The sequence below is a fragment of the Epinephelus lanceolatus genome, chromosome 21 (assembly GCF_041903045.1).
Source record: "Epinephelus lanceolatus isolate andai-2023 chromosome 21, ASM4190304v1, whole genome shotgun sequence".
In the NCBI taxonomy this organism is placed as follows: Eukaryota; Metazoa; Chordata; class Actinopteri; order Perciformes; family Serranidae; genus Epinephelus; species Epinephelus lanceolatus.
In genome coordinates, this window is record NC_135754.1 from 24,321,452 (window position 1) to 24,347,357 (window position 25,906).

The window sequence follows — 25,906 nt, forward strand, 5'->3', positions numbered from 1 at the left end:
CTGGAGAAACAACCTCACGGTCAGGCTCTGAAATTGCCTCTCCCTCTACCTTAACTCCAAAACTGTCACCTATCACCAGACATCAGAATTATGTTCCAGTCCTACCTGAAGGAGTTGTGAGGGCTGGTGGCGGGAGTGGTCTGTTTGGATGGCGGCGTCATGGTGCCCTCATCCTGCTCACTCAGCGTGTCGACGGTTGAGTGATTGTCCGGGGTGGTGGCTCCGCTGTCGTGGGGAGTCGGCTGGTTGCTGATGGACTCCATACGAGAACTAAGGACAACAAGAGGGAAGTCAAAATGTTTCCAACTCTTCACTAAATTACTTAGAATAAAATATATTCCATGAGATTCAGAAATAATACCAATCTTAAAAATGAGGACACAAATATCAAAGGTAAGTTTGCCTGTGTCGTTTGTCTCAGGGTGTGAATGGTCTGTCTGTGTTTGTGGTTCAGGGACATTCAGTTAGAGATAGTTTTTTTGTTAGCATGCTAACATCTTTTCATGTTTTCCAAATGAGACTACAAGAAAAGGTGACCTATATAATATGATTCTGTAATGAACTTCATGCATGTTAAAAATATTGTTTTCCTGGGAACTATTCCTATTAATGCACATGTAATGTGTGTGCATGGAAACATACACATGTGAATGTACAGTATTGTGTAAATACTTGATCTATTATCATAATTATGGAGCAAAATTAAGCCCCAAACTGGAGGTTACTTACCAAATGAAATCATGAAAAGTATATATCTTAATTATTGTATTACCAGGAGCTCACTTGTTTGTCTGTGTCTAAGTTCTAGTCTGTTATTTTGTTAAGTGTTATATGTGAGTTGTTTTGTGCACTGTCACAAAAGTAATGTTGTTGTGGACCTCAGGAAGAATAGCAGCTGCAATACAGTAGCCAATGGGGATCCTAATAAACTAAAGTAAAGTTGTTGCAAAGTTTTACTGTATGTTTAGTGTCTGCATTTGCTACTTGATCTTATTTGATTTGTTCTTTTGGCAAAGCGGTACGTCTGTATGGTTGCATACTCAAAATGCATTTGCCGTGAACACAGTATTATGTGTTTATGTATTAACAGTAGTGTTAATTTTGTCAGGTATCTTTTTTATTTAGTCTTCGTCCTGTGTCAAATGTCCTTGTTAGTTTTTGTCATATTAAGACAACTTCATCCTGTTTTTTTTTAAGTCAAGTTTTAGTTGACAAAGTCTGGGCTTTATAGTTTAAAGGCTCTCTAAGTCTTCCTAAGCTTGAAAGCTTTTTGTCACATATAGCAAACATCTCCTCATGATCCGCTAGCTACATGTCCTATGAATATGCTGTGAAAAAGTCTGGTCTCTGTAGGCAGCCCAGGCTCCGCAAATGGCAACAAAAACATTGTGGTCCAGGCTGCACCAACCAGCCAGCGCGAGACCAGAGAAAGCAAGAACACAAGAATGCGGTGCCCATGAGATGTTGGCTGTATGTGACAAAAACTTTTGTAGCTTAGGAAGACTTAGAGAGCCTTTAATCTTGTAAAAAAAGCAACTATGTAAGTATAGTTTTAGTCAATAAAAAGTGTTGACATTTTCGTCTTTTTGAACATTTCAGTCAATCTAGTCTGGCAAAAATTATTACTTTATGGCCACACTGGTTCTCTAAATCAGAAACCATGCAGCGTTTTTTCCTCTCTCAGCCTCATTGTAATGAAAATGGGCCCAAATATCACCTCGTGTTTTTCTCCCGAGCCTCATCATTGTCATTGTTACCTAAGGAGGTCTCAGAGTTACTCTGAGTCCTCCTGACTGTCCTCATTGTGTGCTGTAGTCCTGATTTGTTGAGTAGCACAGGAAATGGAACTGCTGCACAAAAAAACACCTCCTACATTATTCATCTCATCTCTTCTGTCAACAAAAATAAAGAGATTTTAGTTAAGTTTTTACTTTTTAAAGTACATTTTAGTCTTGTCTTTTTCCAACAACAGTATTACATGTTGATAGTCACACGAAATCAGTGCTGTCTTGTCATCATCTTGTCTTAGTCATGTATAAAAGGTCTATGAACATTGTCATAGATTTTGTTAATAAAATTAACACTGAGTAATAATTTGAACAGTTACAGAATTGTTATATTCCATTCATGTTTTCATATTACACTGAAACAATTCACTGACACTGTGCTGACAGACTTTGTTTTGCAGGAATGGTTCATTTGATGACCTAAAATCCACAAAGCCAATCTGTGTAAATCCCTGCTGTGTTCTTTCCTCGTCGCCCTCTTACCCTGATCGAGAATGGTTGCCCAGCTGAAACATGTGAGGATTATACTGAGCCAAAATGGTGACTGTGTCGCACTGCTGCCCGATCACTAGCCGCGCCTGCTGCTCGTTGGCATTGCGAAGGTTGATTCCATTAAACTGGAAAGAGCAGTGGAACATTAGAGACAAAAAGAAAAACAGCAAACCAAAGTTAGATATGTGGCTCAAGTGTGACAGCTGCCGTACCTCGAGGAGCTGGTCTCCGTACTCTAAACGAGCTTGGTGTGCGATGCTCCCTGCTGTCACTTTGGAGACAAATACTCCCCCGTTCTCTCCGCTCACAATAGAGATCCCCAGTGGTTCTGCTCCTTTCTGTACTGTCACGTTGCGTGGCTCCTCCAAGTATGGCCTTCAGGGGGTAAGAAAAGAAACATTTTGTGTAATGGTCTGTAAAAAGCTTGAAGACTGCTGGCAGGGTGCAACATGCAACTCTGACTGAAACTTAATACAAGTCCAGCTAAAAACTCAAAGGAGAAGGTGTTGCCTGCAATAAGATATTTGAATGCAAAGGAGCTCTCTATACTGTGACTTGCTTTAAAGCTTTAGGGATACACTGCTGAACTTCAGCTTAACAATAAGATATGGGAGCTGCGTGGGACGTGTCGAGTGCATTTCAACTCAAAGTCATGCAATCATCCAAAATTCAACAGCATTCTGAATAAATAAAAGCAAAGAAAAGGAAATGACTTAAGGGGCTTCACATCCATTAGCAATTTTTATCAGGGCCATTAAACATTCAAACAAGTCTAACACCACTGCTGCTACATTCAGGGTTCCCATGCACTTTTACTAATGAATTATTAAAATTTTCAATGATATTTATCTAATTTCCACAACTTTATTCAAGTAATTTAAAATGGGTAAGCCTATATAACAATACAGCCATATATTATTACACATGCACTTCCCAGGCATTTATGGATGAGCAAATTGCTAGCGCTTGCTTTCTTTTCAAGCTTGTTAGACATTCCCACAGCCAACTAGCTGCACATGCCAGACAGACAGAAAATGGCACATACAGGTCGTTCACAAAACGTCAAAGCCACACCCCTTTTTGGGGGACAAAAAAGAAGAAATCCTCGTTTGGATCATAATTTTGACCAGTTTGTATGCATTTATTTCTCGGTAAGGAAGCACTTGTTTTATGGACATGTCTAGTAATTGTTCTGTGACCTAACCGGTACCTGAGCTTTCAAGATACCTTCATAAATTCAAGCTGATCGCCACCATGTCCCTTCAGGCTTCCATCCATCCAAGTGGATCAATGACCCAACACACAGCCAGATATTTCATGTACAGATGTTCAGATCACAATACCAGTGATTCAATCAATTATGTATTTTTCATTGAATTATCAGGTATTGTTAGACTGTGTTGTCCGCAAATAAACTTCTTTTAAAGCCAACCGTTTGATCTACAGACTGAGATTTAGCTTGACAGTCAAATTCTGCTATACTGTAAGATTTTAAAGTTGTTTTCACACCTGCCCAGTTTGGTTTGGTTTGGTTCAATCAAACTCAAGTTCGTTTGCCCCCTGTGAACACAGCAATCACACTCAGGTGTGCACCAAAACAACCAGACCGAGACCTTCTTGAAGAGGGGGTCTCGGTCCGGTTACAAACGAACTCTGGTGCGGTTCGTTTGTGGTAAGAACATGTTCCGACCTGGATCCGATCCAACTGCAGTCACATGACACATTGTTTGGGTTAAACATGAGCATGTTACAGTCCTGGAGGATTATTAATGTGCACCATTAATGCGCACCTCGTTTTCAAACTGTATGGTTTGACTAAAATGAACAATGACAGCAATATAGTCCACAATGAGCAGCGCTAAAATCAACCTGCGTAGTTGTCCCTCCATTGTGACATTAGAAAGTGTCACATTTATCTTGCAAGTGTACTCTTCTTTAACGTTTGGTTTACTTCCTGGATTTTTCCCGCATGGAAATTCTGACCAATCAAGAGCAGCTTTCTCGCACAAGGCATTTGATCTGGTCCACTTGTAAATGCTGCCGTGAGAACACGAACCAACTCTAGGAAATTATACAAGTTCGCAACAAAATAAGTCCCTGATTCAGACCAAAGCAAGACAACTCTAGGTCTGAAAGCACCCTAACATTACTGCAGTAGCCTCCCAGTTAAGCTAACATTAGCGTTTCTAATTTCATAACTTTTCCCGGAATTTCATGACAGTGGGAACCCTGTACATTATATATCTGCAGTGTGTACTAAAGTTATTATAGCTGACTAAAAGTTAACAAAAAACTGAAACTAGGTGTGAAAAAACATGTTAGTTAACTGAAATAAAAATGAAAACTAACGAATAAAACAATAAAATATAAAAGCTAAATTATAATAACTCTGGTGCGTACACAGGAGGCCTTAATATTCGTGCTCTGATAGCCTTGCAGATGGTGCACATATGTATGTGCTACAAGCAGCACAGGACAAACCTCAGGCTTCGTAAAGAGAGGAACTTGGGCTTAACTGCCAGTGGGACTCTGACAGAGGAAGTGTTATAAGAGACAAATCTGAGAAGGAGATGGAGAGAGGAAAGACAGAGAGTAATCACCCGAAGCAGGAGGGAAACATTTCAGGTTATAATGAACAGCAGCAGAGAGTAAAGAGATGAGAATGAAATGATATATGAAGAGTCGGAGTTCTAATGATATGAAGATGGAGGCTCACAGCTTTGTTTACTGCTTTACAAGCACTTAATCACAATGAAGCAGACAGAGGTACAGACAAATGGTGGAAAGCGTGTCGTGTTCTGCTGAATGATGGCAGCATAACGACCCGGACGAGGGACTGGCCTACCCATCCTTCCGCCTGTCACTGACTGGAGCAGGGCTGACTGATATCCTGGGCTGGGTGGAAATGGAGCTCTGAGATTGGCTGCTGGTGAAAGACGATGTCTCCAGGTTGACAGGGGACATTGGAGGCGTCGGGCTGCTACACTCTGAATGTGAGAGGGAGCCTGGAGTGGCAGAGGATAGATGTATGAATTCGGGCTTGCTGTTTACTGCTGTAAGGCTTGTTATCAGATGATGTAGCTGCCAAACTCAACCGTACCTCTGTCAGATCCGGTGGAGCGCGGATAACGAGTTGGAGGGATCTTGATGCGTTCTGCCCTAAACTGCAAAGTACTGGAGGAGCCTGAAGAACACAAACAGAGGAGACTTATTACAGAAAATTACAAAGAAAAAAAACAAAACATTTTCTCACTTGCCTAAGTGGTTGTTCAGCCATGCAGATAGGATGTTGCTTAGTGGAGGTGGTAATCAGTTTTTCCTGACATTACAATAGACTGCTGTGATGAATTACTACAATGATAGTGTATGATGTGCCCAATTAGTCACTGTCAACTCCTGAGCTGAGTCAGACAGAATGTGATACATCTCGTGGTCAATTTAGTATCACTCTAGATGATGTCTAAACACTTGAATATGTGGTCTTTCCTGTGTGATGTACAGTAATGCTGCTGCCCTTTGTCACTGATGTTGATACATTTCATAAAAATGTAACAGTGTCAGTGTTTTCTGATGTTAGTGAGGATAGCAATGCCCTCCTAAAACATGTTCATACTCATTCTGAATGTTTTTTAAGGATCAGAATTAATGCATCAGTATCAGATATTGTCTTTTTTTATTCCATGCATACTTCCATGTCAAAACCTGCCCTCTTCATTACCTACAATGCAACTTGGGTGTGTTATACTGGTAGCAGTTAATGTAGCTTCAAGCTAGAAGCCTCAAGCAAAGATGAGGCCACAGAGATTTGGTAAGCTCACGCCTTTCTAACTTCAAGCCCCAGATTTTGTTTTGTTTTGTTTTTTTTGCATTTTTAAACTTCTTTTTTTAAACTACATTTTCAACAAGTCTTCAGCCACTCAACACTTAAAGAATAACTTTGGTATTTTTCCGACTAAACATCATGTTTATGTGTCTAAGTGGACCTATGGAACAACAATCTTTTTTATCTGATCTGGTACCGAGTGAAAGGGCTGCAGCCGGCAGCTGCGTACTGGCTGCTTTGCAACCATTCCGGCCATTTGTGCGCCATTCATTTCCATTATTCTCAGTGTCTGACAATATTACAGACAGGATCCCTACTGAGACAGACCTTTTTACGAAAGAGAAAGAGCCTTTTTGGCGAACCAGAAACAGCCCCAAATTTGCGATTGCCAAACCACCGGACTCCATTTAAATAAACGGTAATTTTATCATTGCAAAAACACATTCGAAGTTGCTCGTGACAAAATAAGATTCACAAAAGCCGTCTTGTTTCATCTTTCTACTGTTCCAACAATCACCAACTCTGGTTTGTTTGAAATAAACCCTCAATTCACTCAGACAGGAAAATATGTTGGCTCTGTACAGACAAGTTACTGTTAATTTAAATGACGTTTGGTGGGTTTGGTGATGGCAATTTCAGGGCTGTTCCTGGGTAAACGAAAAGGAATCTTACTCTTTAATAAAAAGGTCTGTCTCTATAGGGTCCTTTCCATATTGTTGTCCAACACACAGAATAATAATTTGAGTCTGTCAGTGGCAAAAACAAGCACTTTTATTGAACGTAAATCAACCATGCCAAATGGCCCGAGTTGTTCCAGTGCAGCCTGTTTTGCCAGTGGGCTCGGTCAACACTGGACTAGTTTGAAAAATTGCTGTTCCCCTTCTCTATTGGGCCAAGGTTGAAAAATACTGAAGTTACCCTTGAAATCGCCTCACTTAAAGCAATTTATCAGATTTCAGATTGCCCTCAGGAGCTTTACATACCTTCTTACCTGTCTGATTTTATACAGCCGTACACTCCCACCCGCAGTCTGAGGTCATGTGACCAACGGCTGCTAGTTGTTCCTCACACAAGCTTTAGGACCAGAGGTGACAGATCATTTCAAGCAGTAGCTCCCAGACTGTGGAATGCTTTGCCTTTCTCACTACGCTGTTTAAACTCTGTTGATACTTTTAAAACACATTTAAAGACTCTTTTATTTAAACTGGCATTTGGTTAATTGTGTTTTTTTTTCTTCTCATATCTATGCATCTTTGCATTTATGTTTATACTTTATGTTGTGTTTTCTTTGTTATTGTTCCAACTTTTGTGAAGCACTTTGTGGTTTTTACCTGTGAAAGGTGCTATATAAATAAAGTTTACTTACTTACTTACTTACTAGGTGTACTCCCCAAGACATATAAAGAGACTTTAATGTGTAAAAATTTAAGGTAAGTCAACTTGCATCTAAGATAAGGTAAGGTAAACTTTATTGTCCCCTAAGGAAAATTCATCTTGGGCACAGTGCTACATTTCATTGCTTCGCAGGACAAGATAAAAACATCATCACAGGGACACATCATCACAATGACAGTTCTATCACATAAAACAGACATGGACTATATTTAACAATCACAACACAGAAACATACAGAAACGTCTAAAGTGCAAGAAAAAGTGCTGAGTGCTAAAGTGCCGTGTGTTTAACGTACTATACACAGTGGGAATCTCTGAGATTTCTGCTGCCATCCCACTTCAATAGAAGTACAGCAGAGGTAGTTCTCAGTGTTGAAAAGTTATATTTAAACATTGCTACAGCAACACACCTTTCTGTACCGACTGTCCTCGTTTCTCACTATGTTCTAAAAAAGAAATAATCTCTAATAAAACAGTTTTATCTGCACTATCCAACTATCTGCATAGCTCGAAGCAAGAGGAAAAATATGTTTAGTAATTTGGGTGAACTGACCCTTTAAACACAAGACTAGGAGTCACAGGACATATTATCAAAGTTATTATTTGTCTTAATCTAGGACTGCAAACGTACCCAGTCTTGCGCTGGAGGGCAGGGAGTTGGTGCTGTGCGGTGGTTGGCTGCAGCTCGTCTCAGTCACGTCCCCGGCGCGCTTGTGGCTGAGGTCCAAGCTGAGCCGACCTTGATGCTGAGGGCTAAAAGTGGAGAAAAAAGGCCTCGGTAAGTCCCGCGGCAGTCAATCATCAACCCAGAGCAAGATGTAATTTGCTACATGCCATCTGTTCATGAGATCTGGGGCAGGGTAACCGTTGCTTTGTACAATAAAATGCACCATCACCGGACTTACCAAATCAATGTTGAATATGAAAAAACTACACTATGGTTGCAATTAAAGACCCTTAGATATTCATTTTACAGTGATATTAAACAGAGAACAGTCGATATTGTGACACGTGACAATGTTAGTAGTAACACCTGTGCTTTTCCTGTTATAACAAGTCAAAATGTCGGATGTGAAAAAAGCTTATTAGTGTGAACAAAGAAAAATGTATGAGTCTTGTAAATGCAAACACAGTCAAATGTAAACACCTTGTGTGTGAATGTGGGTGGACGCCTGAGCTGGGAGCTGGAGGACAGTTGTTGGACTGGATCTCGTGGCTCCACGCGGTGTACACGGGGTTCCTCATAACAGCGGTCACAGCAGGACACGGGGCTAAACCTCGCTGTGCTGGGTCTGAGGGAACACACAGGGTAAGATCACAGGTTACATCAGACTCAACACAGACATGATGATGAGAAGCGAAGGTACAGTCAGTTTGTATTTCTGTCCTACGAACAGTCACCCCATCTCTTGTATGTTTTTAAAGAAGCACCAATGATGGATAAATTTAAGCATCTGTTTCCTGTTTTGTCGCAATCTCCAGCTGGCTTATGTCAGAGTTCACCTCAGTTCAGTTTTGATCAAGTAGAGCCTTTTTCAGGGATGAGTGCAGGGAAAATTTCTTTGCGATCATACATGAAGGCCTAGTCCACACATACACAGGCATATTTGAAAGTGTAGCTTTTCTCTGTTTTAACCTTTCATCCGCATGTGAACTGCATTTTAGGTCACTGAAAAGAAACATTTTGTAAAACTCACTGTCTAATGTGTTGACCTGTAGACTGGAAAAACTGGGTTTTTGGTTTGCTATGTCAGAGTTTACAGTTACTCCTTTGAGAGGTGTCTTAAATGAGTTGACATTTTTTGAAATGGCAGATGTGACCACATTGCTAGCAGGACTTTTTACATGTTTACTCATAAGTGTAAAGTTCAGGCCTTTACACGCTGATTCCGTTTTTTTGGATGCATTTTTTTAAATCCCTCCGTTACATAGAGAAACCTTGCACACTGATTCCGATGCGTTTCATTGTTCTATTCTTTGTGAAAATTCACAATACGTGACAAAATGACAAGACACATTTCCTCCTTTGCCTCTCTCCACTGGAGTTACCTATCTGGCTGTCATCACTTACTTCCCGTGTCTTTCATTTGACACCGCAGCTGCACAAAGGGGCGGAGCAGTCCTCCCTCTCTGTCTCCACATTCTGTGTGTGGTCCACATCCTCCTCCTCTTCTTCATCATCATCCACCTGAATGTTACTATCTGACTTGTTGAATGTGAGCTATTCGCAGTAATGAAATGATTTTGTGTGCCCTGTTCCTCTGTCCTGTTGCGGCTGTGTCCCGTCGCCACATTTTCTTCACTCATTGTTGGTCAAACGTCTCTAAAGGCTCTGAATGATGCAAAAACGCAGAAAATCTAACCTGTTCAAGTTTCAGACTCAGTGTGCAAACGTGACTGACACGTGAGGCCATATTAATTTTTAGACATGCGACAATTTCAGATGGAAAAAAGTAACTCAGTGTGCAAAGGCCTTTACTCTTCCACTACACAGAGAAACAGAGGCATCGGTGTGAGGTGCAGAGGTCACTGCTCCAGGGAACCTTCTGGTAATGGCTTCTTTTCAGGCTTCTGATTGGCCAACATCATCTTCTTTTTCTTTGAATGGTTTTAGGATTAGGGTTAAATCACAGGCTGTTGGTTGGCATGCTCCTGAAAGCACTTCAATTGCGTTTCTGCAGTTTCATATGGAGAGAGATTTTGTTTTAACAGTGCTTGTGTGGACAGGAGTTACGTACAGGAAGTATGAAAGGGAGAAAAACAATTTTTTTCAGAAATACTTTTGTACATGTGAACTAGGCCTAAGTCTTAATGCTAGTGACAATAACAAAATGTACAAATATATAAATGTGAAGTACAGAGACTCAGATGCTGACAGACAACCGACTCAGCAGAACACTTTTGGATGTGAAAGCAACACAGAACAGGTGACACTGTTCAGATGACTCACGTGTCGTGATGCTGCTGTAGCTGGGGGGTGCAAAGGGCATGCTGTACCGATTGGTCCTCATGGGAGAGAAGCGTAACAAGTCCATTGGCTCTGGGGAGTGCTCGTCGTTAGAGAAACTTTGTACCTGTAAGAAGGAATCAAACAGCTGATAACACTCGACTGCCACTGACGATTGTTAATCAATTTGACTAACACACACCAACAAAAACGCCAGATCAGATGAGAACAGTATCTCAGTTACCTGCATTGGAACCGGGATATGTAACGGAGTAACATTTCGCCGCAGTGCTGGAGCTGATTTTGGCCGGTACCTCCTCTTCTGCCGCTCCTCTGCCCTGTGTCGACTCCCCTCCTCCTCAGCAGGTTTCTTGGAGCTGCTCTTCGCCTCTCCTACATCGCTGTAATAGAGCAGGTTCCCTGCCTCTCCCGTGTCCTGTGGGCTTGTGGCTTGGGCCGGGGAGGCCGGGGGAGTGCCCGTGGTGATGGTGGAGTCCGACGCCGAGCTGTTCTGCTGGCGATGTTTGAACCTGAACGAGTCGCTCCTGGCTGGCGGGGTGGGAGGGGTCTGACCGGATTCAGACATTGAGCTCTGCGGCGAGTGCTTGGGCACCTGAGAAAGAGACATGTAGTCCAGTTTCGGGGGCACCTCTGGTCTCCTGAAAGCGTTCACATCAAAGATGGACTTCCTCTGTTTGACTTTTTTGTAGATGGAGAGCTGAGCACACTCAGGGAGAGACGCTCCTGCTATGACTTTAGGCCATGTGCCTCCAGCAGGTTTTGCTGCTGAGCTCTGCACTCGGTCCACAGCGGTCTGAGGTGAGCTGCAGTCGGAGAGTACGGGGGTGAAGGTATAGGGGCGATGGTGGAGCTCTGGCCTCCTGTAGCAGAAGTCAGGGTGGGGCTCTGAGGGGCTGTGGGAGGTGGAGAGGGAGCGGGAGTGCAGGGAGCTGTTGGAAAAAGGCTTGTTGTGGCAGTGAGAACTGCTGCTGCTGCTGTCCAGAGAGTCACCGGTGTCCTTACACGTTTCGTCCCCTCGGCCGCTCAGTTCACAGCTGCAAGTGTCTGTTTGTGTGGAGCAGTTGTGCTTGGAGCAGTTGTGCTTGGAGTTCCTGCAGCTCCTGGCGTGGATCTCACACGACTGGAGCCGAGACGTCTTGTCTGAGTCCCTCAAACCTTCAAATAAACTCTGGCCAGAACAGCTCTGTGGGAGGAACTGTTGAGGGAGGGAGGTAAATAAATACTTATTTTATATTACTTATTTTTTTAAGTGACAAGAAATGAAGGCTGTTGTGTAGATAGGTCTGAGGACTTCACCTTCATGAGGGAGATGCTGAGAGAATCACGGCAGTTCCTCAGCAGAGATTCACATTCAGAGAGCGACTTGTTATCAAGTGCAATGCCATTGATCTGTGGTGGACAAAAACACACAGTCAGAAAAATTCCAGCTATCACAGCTCGCCTTTGAAGATAATATATAACATATATGTCATTAGGGTTGCCAAAGCAAGTATAGTGCAAGGTGTGTTCCTTCATCAAACACAACATGCCTATGGTCAGCAGAGGGCACCAGAGGCCAACATCTCCCCAGTAGATGTCTCATGGCATCAAATGGACTTCATCTCTTGTCAAGTAACTTACACATTTTTCAGGCAGCATACTCACAGCTAACAGTCTATCCCCAACAGTAAGAGCGCAGTCTCTGGCAGCTGGACTGCCTGGAGCCACAGTGGCAACAAATACTCCACTTTCCAGACCTATGCCGCTGTCTGAGAGGTGAAACAAAAAACAGTCAGAAATATTACTACATGTGTTAACTGTCCATCTTTTAAAATACATAAAAAAGCTTAAATCATGACATATATTGCACTAAATAACAGCAATAACTACTGTATTCTGTGTACTGGAACATCATTAGTTACCTGTTATCAGCAGCATTTTAATATTTAAGTTTATTTCGAAAAAAAAAAAAAAGAGCTTGAAGCTGACCTTTGTGTCCTGCCAGGTTTATCTGGATCGGGGTGATGATCCGTCCTCCCAGTGACTTCCTTCTACGAACCACCATATTGATCACTCCCTCGCCGCTCAGCACCGCTTTGATCACCTGCTTCCTGTCCTTATTGGTCAGGTCCACATCATTAATTTTCAACAACCAATCATTTACCCTGCAGAGAGAGAACAAGAGAGACAGTTCAAGTAATCAAATACTCCAAAAGGAAAATAAGGACACAGACCTGCTTTGATCTGATATTTCTCGATCTAAAATCAGAAAACTTTTTTCCCCCAAGGTAAACACACTGTATTTTCTTAAGTGAACATGCACGCACATAAAATTTGTTTTAATTACTGAGGTGGTAAATAGAGCAGTGAGACAATTACCTTAATCTTCCTTCAGCAATACTTCCTTTGTCCACCTTACTGACAAATATGCCACAATCTCCTGGTAAATAAGGATCATTTACCCCTTCAGCGATATCAAACCCAAGTGCTTTCAAATCCATATCCTGAATAAGACAAAACATAATTAATGTGAAGTTTGAGTGCATCAAAATTTGGTTCAGCAGAAGTTAATTTACTGATTATAGAGAGTAAGAGAAAGTGGTTTTTACTCTGTGCTTCTCAAATTCTACAACTTCCGTCTCCCACTCCATTGAGTCCGTGTCGATGGCTGAGTCGTGTGAACTGTGAGCCATCAGCTGACGAAACCTCGCTTCCTTTTCCAACTGGTCCTCCATCTTTTCTCTGCAGGACACAGAACATGAGCAGATTAAGTACAGACACCTTTACAGGTCAGTGACATCCTTCCTCCACTGGGTGGCACAAAAGATCTGGTATTAAATCACTCTGGAAGAGGAGCACAGACTGATACACGGAGGAACTTAGTGATTAACATTCAAGGTTTCAACCTAAAAATAGAGCAGAAAATAATAACAGCCTGGCATGTAAACATTTTTTTATGTACACAAAAAAATAAGTGGAGGTATGACTCACTTTAGTTCTTTGAGTTCCCGCGCAGCGTCGTTCTTCTGCTTCCTCGTGTCATCTAGATTCCTCAGAGCATCTGCCAGATCACTCACAGCTCTGTCCCTCTCTCGCCTCAGGTTGTCACACAGCGTGCTGACAGACGCACACGTTTTCACACAAAATCAGGATCACACAAAATGTAAACAAATCTATTTCCATCCACGTCTTTCTTCGCTAACATGCAACATAAACACGACATGTTTCCACCTCACAGGCAGACAGCTTTTGAAGCCGTTCCTTACCGTATGCTCTCCCTCTCTGCCACTATCTTGTCCCTCTCCTGGAAGGCCCAGTCTCGTCGACACTTTGCCACCTCGGCCTCTTGCACGGCCTCCTTCAGCTCCTGAGAGATGGCCTCATACTGCTTCCTCAGCATATCGATCTCCTTATTAGCTCGCTCCATGTCCAGAGTGGCAGAATCTTGTTTCTGGGGTAGTTGGAGAACATGTAAGGTGAAGGAGGTCAGTGTGGGGCTGTACAAAGGATGTGAGCAGTGAGGTGCTTTGTGTGGGGGAGACACTTTTAAAAACTTTGCTTGATTTAATCACATTACACTTTGGGGAACTTCATAGTGAACCCTGCTTTTTGCTCCAACACATTTCTGTGACATTTAAGGCCATGCTCATCCTGACTTTAGCACTGTATAAAAAAGCAGCATCCTCATTAATTTCACTGAAACCACAGCACTGGCTCAGCAGGGGTCTGATGAACAGGCTCCAGCACAAAAAAAAAAAGAAACAATAGTTGTCTTGAAAAAATTTGAACCTGGCTTAACGTTTGCTGCAACGCAGTCTAACTAAGAGTTCCCACATCTTCTTGAACATCAAATTCAAGTACTTTTCAAGGACTTTCCAGGCCAATTCTCTCAAATTCGAGCACCCAACACAGCACAGTTAAAGACAGGCATCAAGGTTAATTACTACAACACAGAATCTTTAAGAGAAACCAGGAACGACCAGGCTTGGCGCTTTACAGGCAGCCCATTTAAGAATAAAACAGCAATGGGCAAATCTGCAAACCACGGCTAGTTTACATCTACGTTTCATATGTAGGACGTAGTTTAGATTACACATATATGAGCTGTCATCAGGAGGCGGTGACATCTTGCAGACTGCATCCAACCCCCGAAGACACCAACACCCCTCCCCCCTGATATCTGCTTTATTTTACCTTTTCATGTTCGCTATCAGCCGTATTAGAAGTTGTGAAGTTGCTGCTCGAAAACTCAACATTTCCTTATTTTGCTGCTTCACAATAAAAGTTTATACATAATACAGTAACATGGGACTTTTACTGTGAAGAATCTAAAAGAAATTAAATGTGTTATTACTGAATTAGCAGGACTTCGTTAGCGGCTTTTCTCCAATAAAGGCAAGTCTAATACGGCAGGGAGGAAGAGCAAAAACAGAAACAGCTGCAGTGAGATGTTGGTGAAGAGCAGACAGCTCACCTCCAACAGGTAAACTTCCTTTACCTACTCTGCTATGGAAACACACATGCAACAAAAATGGGGATTTCAGCCGTGGATCAGCACTCAGCTTTTAAACGTCATCACTCAAGACAAGCCATCATCAGTTCAAGAAGGTAGCCCTGTTGTAATGGAAATGCAAATCCCTGCTGAGCTGGGCTGATGGCCCAAACCAAACCAAGCCAAGCCAAGCCAAGCCAAGCCAAGCCAAGCCAAGCCAAGCCAGCCCATGACTGTCGAAAAAGTTTATTACAGTGGTGCCAGACTATGTGGTCTCCTTCCTTCTCAAACACAGCCCAGCAAAACAAGACAGAATTCCTATTCTTGCACAAAAAACACAAATCCAAGAACTTTCAATGACCCATGTCAAGTACTGACTATTTTAAGAAACATTCAAGACCTTGAATTCTAGCCTCAAATTCACAAACTCTCCCTGGTCACATCGTCTCACATCACATTTGCCAATCAAATACATGCAAACATATTCCTGGTGGATTACTTTATGAGAAGGAGGATGCAATTCTTCTTTTAACCCTGCAATAGTTGTCCACAGTAACTTAGCAGAGTAAAATGTTGTGTTCTGGTGCAAATTAAAAAGCAACTGATGAAGGTAGTTTGAAGCCTAACAGCCTCAGATTGGATTAGGTGGTGTGGTCTGAAGTGGGTCAGACAGAGTATAATAAGTGTACGTCTGCTGGTGTATCTGCAGTAAATGAGTCTCTCTCGCTCTAAATAACTCTACAGCACGGAGACTGCCTGATGTAGTGAAAGCATTAATTATGTCCATAGCTAAATTAATTCCATTAGACTTTACTGTACTGTTGTTGGGCTTAATTATCCATCTCTGATGCAGTGCACTTCTCTTGTGCACTTCAAAGTCAGGGAGCCTTTTCACTATAATTGCTGGTAATTTCCTAATGCAGGAGTCTCAGGACTTTCACTGCAATTAATCTGACAATCACGATGAAACTAAGTGTGATGGGTCATACACACTTTATCAACAAAATCAATGTGTGGAAATCCGCCAGCTGCTGATAGAAAACGTTTACTACGACTATACGAGATGGGATGAAGGGATTATTGTCAGGGGAATAAATCAATCCCTCTATTTGTAATGATAAATCTCCCGTCTGTCTGGCTACCTGTCTGGCCTGGTAATACTCTCGCAGCAGCTGGTCCCTCTGGATGATGGCCTCTGTCCTCTCCTTGCGGGCCACGTCCCTCTCCTCGCGCACCGTCTCAATGTCCTTGCAGGCCTGGCTCAGCTCTTTCTGGGCCTCGGCCTTGTCCTTCACCTCGTGGCAGTATTTCTCCAGCAGCTCATTCTTTTCACAGATGGCCCGGTCCCTCTCCACCAGTGCTGAGGCCAGCTCCTTCATATCGCACAAAAACATGTCATCAGTGGATGACTGAGATCAAATGTGAGCAAACACAAACGTTTCTGAATTTCCTGTGTCATTTTGCTGTCAAAGGCATTTTCTTTAATGGTTTTATTTGTATCAGAGGTCTTCCTCTACCCAGACTGTAGACCCAAACCTGCGACCCAGGTCTCCAGTATCTCCTCTCAAAATGCAAAAATGGGTGACGTAAATATATTTTTAGAAATTACAGGGTACAATCTGATCTCAGAACTAATCCCTGTGCCCATAAGCGTACGTTTCCGTCAATTTGGACCCTAAAGACCTCTATTTTGTGACGTTTTTTCCTTCTTATCTGTACTTTTTTGGCCTGTTTCTTGTGCAGATGTGACACTAGAATATTCCCCATCGGACAGTTTTTCACCTGGTAGGAAGTTTGTTTTAGAAGCACTGAGGATTTGTTTCTTATTTAAGTAAACATCAATCTGTGTTGACTGTTATGATTTTTGTTTATTGGCTGAATGACTCATGCTGAACCAGTGATGACACATGCTTTTTGGCCAGCCTAAATAAGCTCTGGGTGTTGCCAAAATTAATGACGACTGCAGCTATAACCAGTTTAACTACAGCCGACACACACGTGACGCAGTAAGTCAAGGCTGCTTATATTATTTCCCACACACACAGCATAAAAACCTTTATAAATCTGAAGCGATCATCATTAAATTAATGTGTTTTACAGATATGATTCAACAAGTCCATGACCTAAACAGGACTAAGTGTTTCCCACCTTTTAATGTAAAATTATTAACCTGATTTAATTCTTAGTATGGGGCTAATGAGCCCTTGATTGAGCTGTTACCTGTCGGAGAGCCTCCAGCTCCTCACTAGCCACCCGTCTCTCTGAGGAAGTGTTCTTCAGCTTGGCCTCTGCCATCTCCAGCCCGGTCTGAAGCCGGTCCACCTCTTTGATCACCTGGTCCCGCTCGCTCATGATCAGGCGGTACTCGTTGATCACTGAGTCTCGCTCCTCCTTGTATTTCTCTCCTTCTTTCGCCGCCTTGAGCTGCTGGGTCTTAAGCCGCGTCGCCTCTGACTGGAGCCGCTCCATCTCTCGCTGCAGCTCCTTGTTCTGAGCTGCGGCCTTGGACAGTTCCTGCTGCGTGTTGTCAAACCTGTACCACATAGGGAATGTGCTGGGTTTAACTGCACGTTCTGCAGATGAATGTTTTCTGACTTGCCTTAAAAAAAACTCTCAGATTTGACATTGGCACTACGCTCAAGAACAGAGTTTGAAGCAAAGTTTTCTGCTACTGCTGTTAATCATTACACTTTTTACAGCTGCTGCTTCTGTGTGTGTGTGCAGCTTCTCCTGCTGCCAGTTTGGTGTGTGTAATATTTCCGGCTTTACCTTCTTATAGACGAGGAGTACTGCTGCTGATAGTGGATGGCGGCGTCTCTCTGCTTCAGCAGCATGTCCAGCTGTTTCTGCAGCCGGCGGTTCTCCTCCTCAGCCTGGTCCAGGCGACTGAGGTCTGCGTTGCGACCGGCCGTCTTCTCGTTATAGTGTTTCCGCAGAGCCTCGTACTCGATCTTCATGGCCTCCAACTTGTCCACAGCAGCATCATAAAGCTTGTTGAGGACGTCAGGCGACCCCTCTCTCATCACCTGGAAATGACATCATTACTGAATTAGAGAAGAACAGTGGGACGGCTTGTGTCATCCATTTGTGGTGCATTTAAATCAGGACATGAGAGATATATTTCAGCATAATTATAAAAGGTTGAGGTTTGGCCATTCATGACTGCCTTATTTAATTGTACGATTCAGTTTAGCTTCAATGTAAACAATGAAGTTTTAAATATAGGTTAACAGTGTCTTGGCACAGGGAAGTAACTAAATCTCTTAAGTAATCAACTAAAGCCTTAGGCCCTCAACTGTGTGCTGAGGTAGCAGGACAGGAAGAGACTTCACTCCAGATTCTGTATATCTTAGAGCTTTAGTTTAATAGACACTCCCACAGAAATGGCAGTGCTTCCCTGGTGCTTTTGTTCAGAAAAGGAAAGTTAGACTGCCTGCAACTCTGTTTCTTGTTGCTCTGGATTAAAACAAATAAAAGTAAGAGAAAAGTTTCCTTGTTAAGTTTCACAATGTTTGTAAAAACAAGTTTGTTTGAACAGTGCTGTTCAAACAAACTTTGGTGCATTTGCCTGTTTGTTTTACTTAGGGTGCTTTCACACCTGCCCAGTTTGGTTTGGTTCAACTGAATTCAAGTTTGTTTGCCCTCTAAGTGCAGTTCGTTTCAGCAGGTGTGAACACAGTAGTCGCTCTCTGGTGTGCACCAAAACAACCAGACTGAGACCTTCTTGAAGAGGTGGTCTCGGTCCAGTTACAAACGAACTCTGGTACTGTTCGTTTGTGATGAGAACCTCAATCCGAACCAACTGCAGTCACATGACACAGTGTTTGTGTTAAACATGAGCATGTTACAGTCCTGGAGGATTATTAATGTGCACCTCCTCCTGTACTGCCTTAATATGCACATTCAGCACATCCAATGCATCAAAACATTGTTTTCTAGTTGGAGCCGCGCCTCGTTTTCAAACTGTATGGTTTGACTAAAATGAACAATGACAGCAATATAGTCCACGATGAGCAGCGCTAAAATCAACCTGCGTAGTTGTCCCTCCATTGTGACATTAGAAAGTGTCACATTTATCTTGCAAGTGTACTCTTCTTCAACGTTTTGTTTACTTCCTGGATTTTTCCCACATGGAAATTCTGACCAATCAAGAGCAGCTTTCTCGCACAAGGCATTTTATCTGGTCCGGTTGTAAATGCTGCCGTGAGAACACGAACCAATTCTAGGCAATTATGCAACTCTGTAACAATATTAGTCCCTGATTCAGACCAAAGAAAGACAACTCTAGGTCTGAACGCAGCTTCACTCCTGCACTGGCTTCCCTTTTCAGACCCAGAGCTAATCCTTTGGTCTTGACTGATACTTAGAATAACCTACATTTACATGAGAGTCACCAAAACTGCTCAATGAATGAGATGCCTGTCAGTCCATCATATCATGTCTACACTTCTTGTTTTGGTCTCCAACTTAAAAGCAACAGCGAATCATTTGGACCAGACCAGTTAAGCAGGCCTACCGCTAACTTAACTCTTACACATACACACTTAAACACACTTCCAAAATGCGGTTTCTCTTTTTCCAGTAAATTACTCCAGCTTACAAGACAAAGGAAACATTTCACAGAAGACAAAGTACCATGTGCAGTAGGTCAACAGTGTGCAGTAGGTCACTGGCATCTAATGACTACACAATAAAAGTCGACTTTGAACTGACATCACTGAACTAATTTGATTCCTAATTTGACTGACGCTGAACAGTAGTGTACCTGACGAGGACAATGAGGCATGTATGCCTGCTATCACAGAGCCATGTAAGACATTCCCCATGGTTATGTAAGGCACTGCAGACATTTAATGATGTGACCTTCTGACTGTAGTCAGACAAAATGTCCGACGGTGAAACAGGAAAAGATGCAGGTTGAGTCATTTGTCTAATTTGAAAGAATGTTTTGATCGATGGGAGACATGTGGGGACGAGCCTGTCTGACCCCATTTCTCAGAATGATGTTGCCGTCTTGGACGTGATGGTCACTGAGAGAGAAATACATTGATTTTTGTCTCAAATGTCAAGATCCAAATGATTGAATCTCAAGGGCAGTGGGGATGGAAATGAGTGTGTGAAGATATGTGTGTGCTCTGGTTTATGTACTCCCATCTGCAGCTATATAAGTGTGAATGTGGATGAGGCTGCCAGTTCCATAGGTACCTGCTGGTGCAGCATCCTCATCTCAGCCACCTCTCTCTGGTCATCGTCATGCAGCCTCCTCAGCTCCTCGCAGGCCTGCTTCACGTGGTTGTGCTCCCTGACCAGCTGGATGTTGTCCTGTCTCATCGCCTCCAGCTCGTCCTTCAGCTGGGCATGCTCGCCCGCCATACGGCTGTGCAGTGTACTGAGGAGACACCACAGCAAGTACCATCAGACCGTGGGCACTGCCAGACGTGGTTAAAATCAGCATTACAGCACTTTAGACAAACTAAAATATGACTTTGCCTTGTGAGTCACAGACCAACAAATACTCAATGATTATGTCACATAGGATTTGTTTTATTTTTTATTTTTTTAAAGAATAAATAAATATAAAAGAAAACGGCCTATGACAAGTTGCTCATTTGTGCTACCAAATATATTCAATTTACAATGAATAAAACAGCAAAAGGCAGCAAATCCTCACATTAGAGAAGCTGGATCCAGAGAATATTTGGCAATTTGCTTGATAAACTACTTAAATGATTAACTGATTATGAACACTTCTGTTAATTACTATAATTTCCTTTCAATCAACTAATCATTTCAGCACTGCTCAGAAATAACACTACACATTTTTTATAAACAAATGGACATGAGTTCCCTTGTTGTGTGCATACTGCGTAATTTTACATGTGCTCTGCTCAAATCCATGCCAACAAGTTTTTAGATTTAGGGCCCTTTATATACAAACTATAGCAGTGGTTCTCAAATGGTGTGCCGTGATGCCAATCCAGTTGTGCCATGGGAGTTTGTGTGTGACACATCAAAAGCCCTGATTGGCAGCCAGTGCGAGGGATGATAACATTTAAAAGGAAGCACCAGCGAAGACGACCTACCACCGAAACTATCAGTAGACAGTGTAAAGAAAGCTACCCCTCTTATTTTTTCTTACGTCATGATAAGAGTGATAACACACATTACAGAAACTATTGCCTTGAGATTCTGGTTTGTCCTTTGGTGTGCCGTGGAGACAAAACGTTTGAAAACCACTGATCTATAGCATATGGTCTAAAGTGCATGATTCAAGTGCATTTAAGGCATGTCCAACTCCACTTATGATAGTTAAATGGTGCATAATCTGGGCACACAATAAAACACAGGGGACAAAGGGGTTGTATTTAGTCCCTTAATTAATCATGTGAGTGTTTTGTGCATTACATGAACTCAACCAGTCAGTCTCATCTCCCATTCCCTTTAAAAGCCAGGTCCACCTGCACCTGCTGCACTGCTATTTACATGTCTACGCGATTTCTGCTGAGAGTAATGCTGTGAGAGCAGTAATATCACTACAGCGAATATCGTGGGACATTTAAGCAGCCAAAGTTAAAACTGTAGCTATGAACTTGACAGTGGAAACAGAACTTAACCTGTAATTTCTGAAATAAATCAATAAAGTTGTGCTGCTCCTCGTGAGGAATGTGCCCCATGTTTCTCTTATTGGGGAGGCAGACAGCAGCTCTGCTCTCTGCCATGTTCACACTTTGAAAAATGACATTAATGTTTTCCCTTATTAATGATGTATCATTTCATACACCTGCAACCCATCCATGCATCCCTGTGTGTGTAATAAGCAGAGTGTAGACGTGTTGTGAACCTGTCTATGTATCTGTCTCACTGTCTGAATAATTCACCCTTTAAATGCAGGAAAATACTCCACGTTGAGACCGGGTCAATGATGGTCAATGGAGCAATCGCTCTCTGCTGCCTCAAAATAGCACTGCGCCAATAATGCGCCTGATGGTACGTCATTTAAAAACCTAAACACCCACGGGCGCACAGAGAGTGCAAGTACATTGTTACTTACACAAAGTGGGAGCTGGTCTTGAAAATAAAAACTCTGTCGGCCTTAAACTAGCAATGACAGTTGCGCTATGCTGTGTGCTAACTTTGCGCCAAGTGTAAAATAGAGCCCACTGACTTTAAGTTATGTGTCTTATGATGCTCTGTATCCTTTTAATCCAACATGCTTATTTACTATTTGTTCCCACCGTAAGAAAAATCTAACCAAATACACACAGGCTACGGGTGTTGACAAGTTCAAGCTCACTCTGGGTTTCTAGGGAGCTATTTGTAGTTTTAAGATACTCTCTGATGCACCCTAATATGGACTGTTTAGGTACTGGGGAATAAAACTGCTCCATGGTAAATACTGTCATAACATCACACTGTTCTTTTTTTAAGTCTTGAGGCAACTTCAGATGTGCTAATTAGTTTTATGCCAATATAAACAGTAAAAACAGCCTCTTATGTAATGATGCCTAACTGTTAACAGTGCAGACATGAATTACAACAAGGACCAATAAAATCCTCCATCATTACTGAGTGTTAATGCCAGCCGTGTTAAGTGGCTTATTGATTTTGGTACGATTTACTGATCAGGCATGAATGTGATGTGCCACTCACAGAGCATGGTTTTGAGTGTGAATGGATAAGTGCAGAGGCAGACAGGGCAGTAATAAATAAAGACTTTCTCTGATGTGCAAACAGGGCCCAGAAGGAGAGGCTTAAAAATGGCAATAATCCTTCATCTGTCTGTTTGCATTTGGGGCCAGATGTTGGCTCCCTACACTTTGGAGACAGTATGGCATCATTAAATCACACAAATGGACCAGCCTCCCCTTCACATCGACTCGGCGCAGCTTATTTCGCGGGGCAACAAATGCTGTGTTCGTAGCATTATCCTCATGGCACAGATGCCGTGCCATGCACACAGGCTTCAGATGATGATTACAGAGCATGCTCTGGCATGAACTCTTCAAGAAGGGCATTACTTATGGAGAAGTAATTCAGTCCCTGCTCTCAACCTCTGGTCTGAAGAGACGACTTGGGATTTACGCCGCTAAGAAGACAATAAAAAAACAGTCTTTTTCTACAACAATCACAAAGATGAAATTAAATTGATGAAGGGCTGCGAGGATTTTTTCAAGGCTTAACTCATCAGCTTTTGGACTGGTATAAAGGCTTCATCCCTATTACTCTCGCAAAAGTAAAATCTGTTCTATGCAATCTGCTGTGAATATGTCAGAGGAAGAACTGAACATGAGCTAAAACCCTGCAGGCGGAGCACGAACGCATACAGCACAAATGCTCCGGCTGTTTAAAAATTTACAAAAGGCCCTGTAGTAGGGCTTTCCACTCACTGGTAGAAGTCTGCTTTCTTCACAGCCTCCTCGCACCTCTTCAGGGTGGTGCTGTGCTGGTTCTGCAGGGATTGCAGGTCTGCCATCGCTTTCATGCACTGCAGCTTCAGACGCTCGTAGTCATGACCTGCTTTTGAGTTTGGTCTATTTCACAGAGAGGGAAGAAGGGAGACAAAATTGTGATGCATTAAAATCGAGTTTTTAAGACGCCACACGGGAGGCGGAGAGAAGCAAGAGCGAGATAAACATCATACAAACTTTGTGCTCATGGGAACACGAGGGAAGAGAGGCATCATTAAAATTGTATGCGTACCCCTTGTTTTACAGAGTTGAGCATATTTTAAAACAACTTTGCGTCACGTAAGACTTTACTCCACTTGGTTTTTTGTTGCTTTTAAAGGCTGAAAAGGCAAAATGCCTCTATTCACTGAGTGCATGTATACACAGGATCACTGCGCTTTGCTGTACAGTCAATGTTTGTCTTGGAAAACAGGCGGCAAGGCGCATGAGATCAGAACAGTACCTGCAGTCATCGAAGGTGGTTCCAGGTGAAGAGAGAGCCAGGCGTTTACGCAGTTCGTCCCTCTCCCGGGTCACATGCCTGAGCTGGAACAGAACCGTCTCCATCTTCTCGTTCACCTGGTGGCTGTCCATGTGAGCGGGCGGAGGGGAGGAGGCTTGACCAGGCGTACCTGTGTGAGTCAGCATGTCACTGGAGGCATGTGCCGTTCACAGATCTCAAATGGTGGGGGTGCAGCTGCCATCAGAGTCAGTTATACTTTCTAATTCATTTAATTATTTTGAGTTAAATGAAAGAAGATTTTTAGTTTATTAACATGAGTATAATCAAGAACATACATGTAAGACTATATGTCTGGAAGGAGTTATTTAACGTTTCCATAGTGTAACTAATATTCTTGTGTCTCTACACCTGCCAGCTGCAACAGAGAATGGGGTTTAAGGTATGCTGCTGCATGATCAGGTTCAGAGCTGGGTATCATTTAAAAAATTACAGAACCAGTACCAGTACCGTTATAGTCGTACAGATACCAATAGAGTACGTCAATCAATACCTATGTTAACGGAGTTGTGTGCAGTATAGCCACTTTTGAATGCATTGGGGACATCTCGACACGGTGAACTGCTAACTCCATCAAGCACACAGTGCTCGACTTCACTACGCCACAGACTGTGTGGGTTGTAGCTGCTGCTGCAGGAGTGTGAGAGACCGCCCACACACATGCACAAACACACACACGATGACAGGGCTAACTGTTAGCATCACACGGCTAACATATTAACAGTTTTAACAACAGTGTCGAGTCGTTTGAGTGTCACTATGAGTGTGTTGAGGCCGTCTAAGAACTCGATGTGAGCCGCTGCTGCTGTGCAAGCTCGTGCTAACTGGGCAGACACTGAATTGACCATTCATCAGGAGGAGGGCCGCTCCGGCAACAGCAGCAACAGAAAGTTTGCTGCTCCAGCAGGGAGTCGGACAGGGCTGGGATCAGACGTCTCTTTTGACTGGAGACATTTCGATGCCACTTTCTACTTGGTCATTCTGGTTGACACCTTAAATGTACCAAATACCAATACCCAGCCCTACTCATGACCATGAATACTGAATTGCGAAGATTCTTAAAGCTTGGAAGTTCCGTTCTCACTCCCTTGAGTTAATGCAGCCAATGCAGCCTCTTTTGACTGGAGACATTTCGATGCCACTTTCTACTTGGTCATTCTGGTTGACACCTGTACATCTGTACGTTTCTACATTGTGCCTATGCTAACCCGGTAGCTAACAGCTATACGCTAGTGGAGTTAACATGATACGTTTGAGCGCTTACAGCCTTAAAGGTTATGCGAGTATGCAAGCTATATTTTGTGTTTGTATTTGTTTTATGAATATTTCCACAAGCAATTTGGGTTTAGGTTTCTTGGTTTGAGTAGCTTGAAGAGTGTGGAAGAAGACAACAGTCAAAACCTCACAGCAACATTTGTACTGGAATTTCCACAATGCTCGTTGTTTATTACCAACATACATATCATCATTACGAAGCCTGGTTGCACAGCTACTATCTTGTCATACATGAACGACATAGAGGCCATACTTAACCAAGCATCACACTTAAGTTTAGAGGCAAAACAAAACAGGAGTTTAGCAACAGGCCATCCATGGCAAGAGTGCCGCCCGACTGACTGACTGATGTTACATCTCTCGTATCTAGGCAATACAGTTATGTCGTTATGGTACAATTCACAATTTGAACTGTTACAGAATGTTCTGCTAGTCTCATAATTGTTTTGTTTATTTATTTTACCATGTTCTCACTGCATGTTTGAGCAACATAAATGGCAGTAACCAAAAGAACGCCTTCTGTTTGTGATTTAAACCGCAGGGGAGCTACAGGGGGTGTTAGTGGGGCTCCATCGATTTCTTTTAAATGTGCAATCAGGCTAATAGACTGAAGTGTACAACTGATGTGCTTTCACAAAACTCTTCTCCATGTTTTTTTTTTCAACTTTTTACTGAAAACCTGCAGACTTGACAGAGTGAAAATGAAAATGAAAACACTGATGTAAGATT

The 25,906-nt window shown here is 42.6% G+C and overlaps 1 protein-coding gene across 2 annotated transcripts in view; it reads right to left on the minus strand.

Moving 5' to 3' along the window:
- LOC117247241 (disks large homolog 5-like) overlaps positions 1–25,906 on the minus strand; it is a 49,836-nt gene that overhangs the window by 12,925 nt on the left and 11,005 nt on the right. Inside the window, exons 3-24 of one of the 2 annotated variants that reach the window (XM_033611637.2) lie at positions 23,846–23,999; positions 23,323–23,466; positions 20,141–20,324; positions 17,705–17,961; positions 17,156–17,468; positions 16,078–16,308; positions 13,710–13,894; positions 13,435–13,560; positions 13,053–13,185; positions 12,823–12,947; positions 12,433–12,608; positions 12,109–12,212; positions 11,761–11,853; positions 10,688–11,659; positions 10,447–10,570; positions 8,644–8,788; positions 8,128–8,249; positions 5,380–5,463; positions 5,125–5,284; positions 2,492–2,654; positions 2,271–2,404; positions 106–270 (exon numbers count right to left, since the gene is read on the minus strand). In XM_033611637.2, coding sequence (XP_033467528.2) covers positions 106–270; positions 2,271–2,404; positions 2,492–2,654; positions 5,125–5,284; positions 5,380–5,463; positions 8,128–8,249; positions 8,644–8,788; positions 10,447–10,570; positions 10,688–11,659; positions 11,761–11,853; positions 12,109–12,212; positions 12,433–12,608; positions 12,823–12,947; positions 13,053–13,185; positions 13,435–13,560; positions 13,710–13,894; positions 16,078–16,308; positions 17,156–17,468; positions 17,705–17,961; positions 20,141–20,324; positions 23,323–23,466; positions 23,846–23,999 — 4,294 coding nt within the window. Of the gene's footprint in view, positions 1–105; positions 271–2,270; positions 2,405–2,491; positions 2,655–5,124; positions 5,285–5,379; positions 5,464–8,127; positions 8,250–8,643; positions 8,789–10,446; positions 10,571–10,687; positions 11,660–11,760; positions 11,854–12,108; positions 12,213–12,432; positions 12,609–12,822; positions 12,948–13,052; positions 13,186–13,434; positions 13,561–13,709; positions 13,895–16,077; positions 16,309–17,155; positions 17,469–17,704; positions 17,962–20,140; positions 20,325–23,322; positions 23,467–23,845; positions 24,015–25,906 lie in introns of both variants that reach the window. The other variant, XM_033611636.2, reaches the window with a different exon arrangement.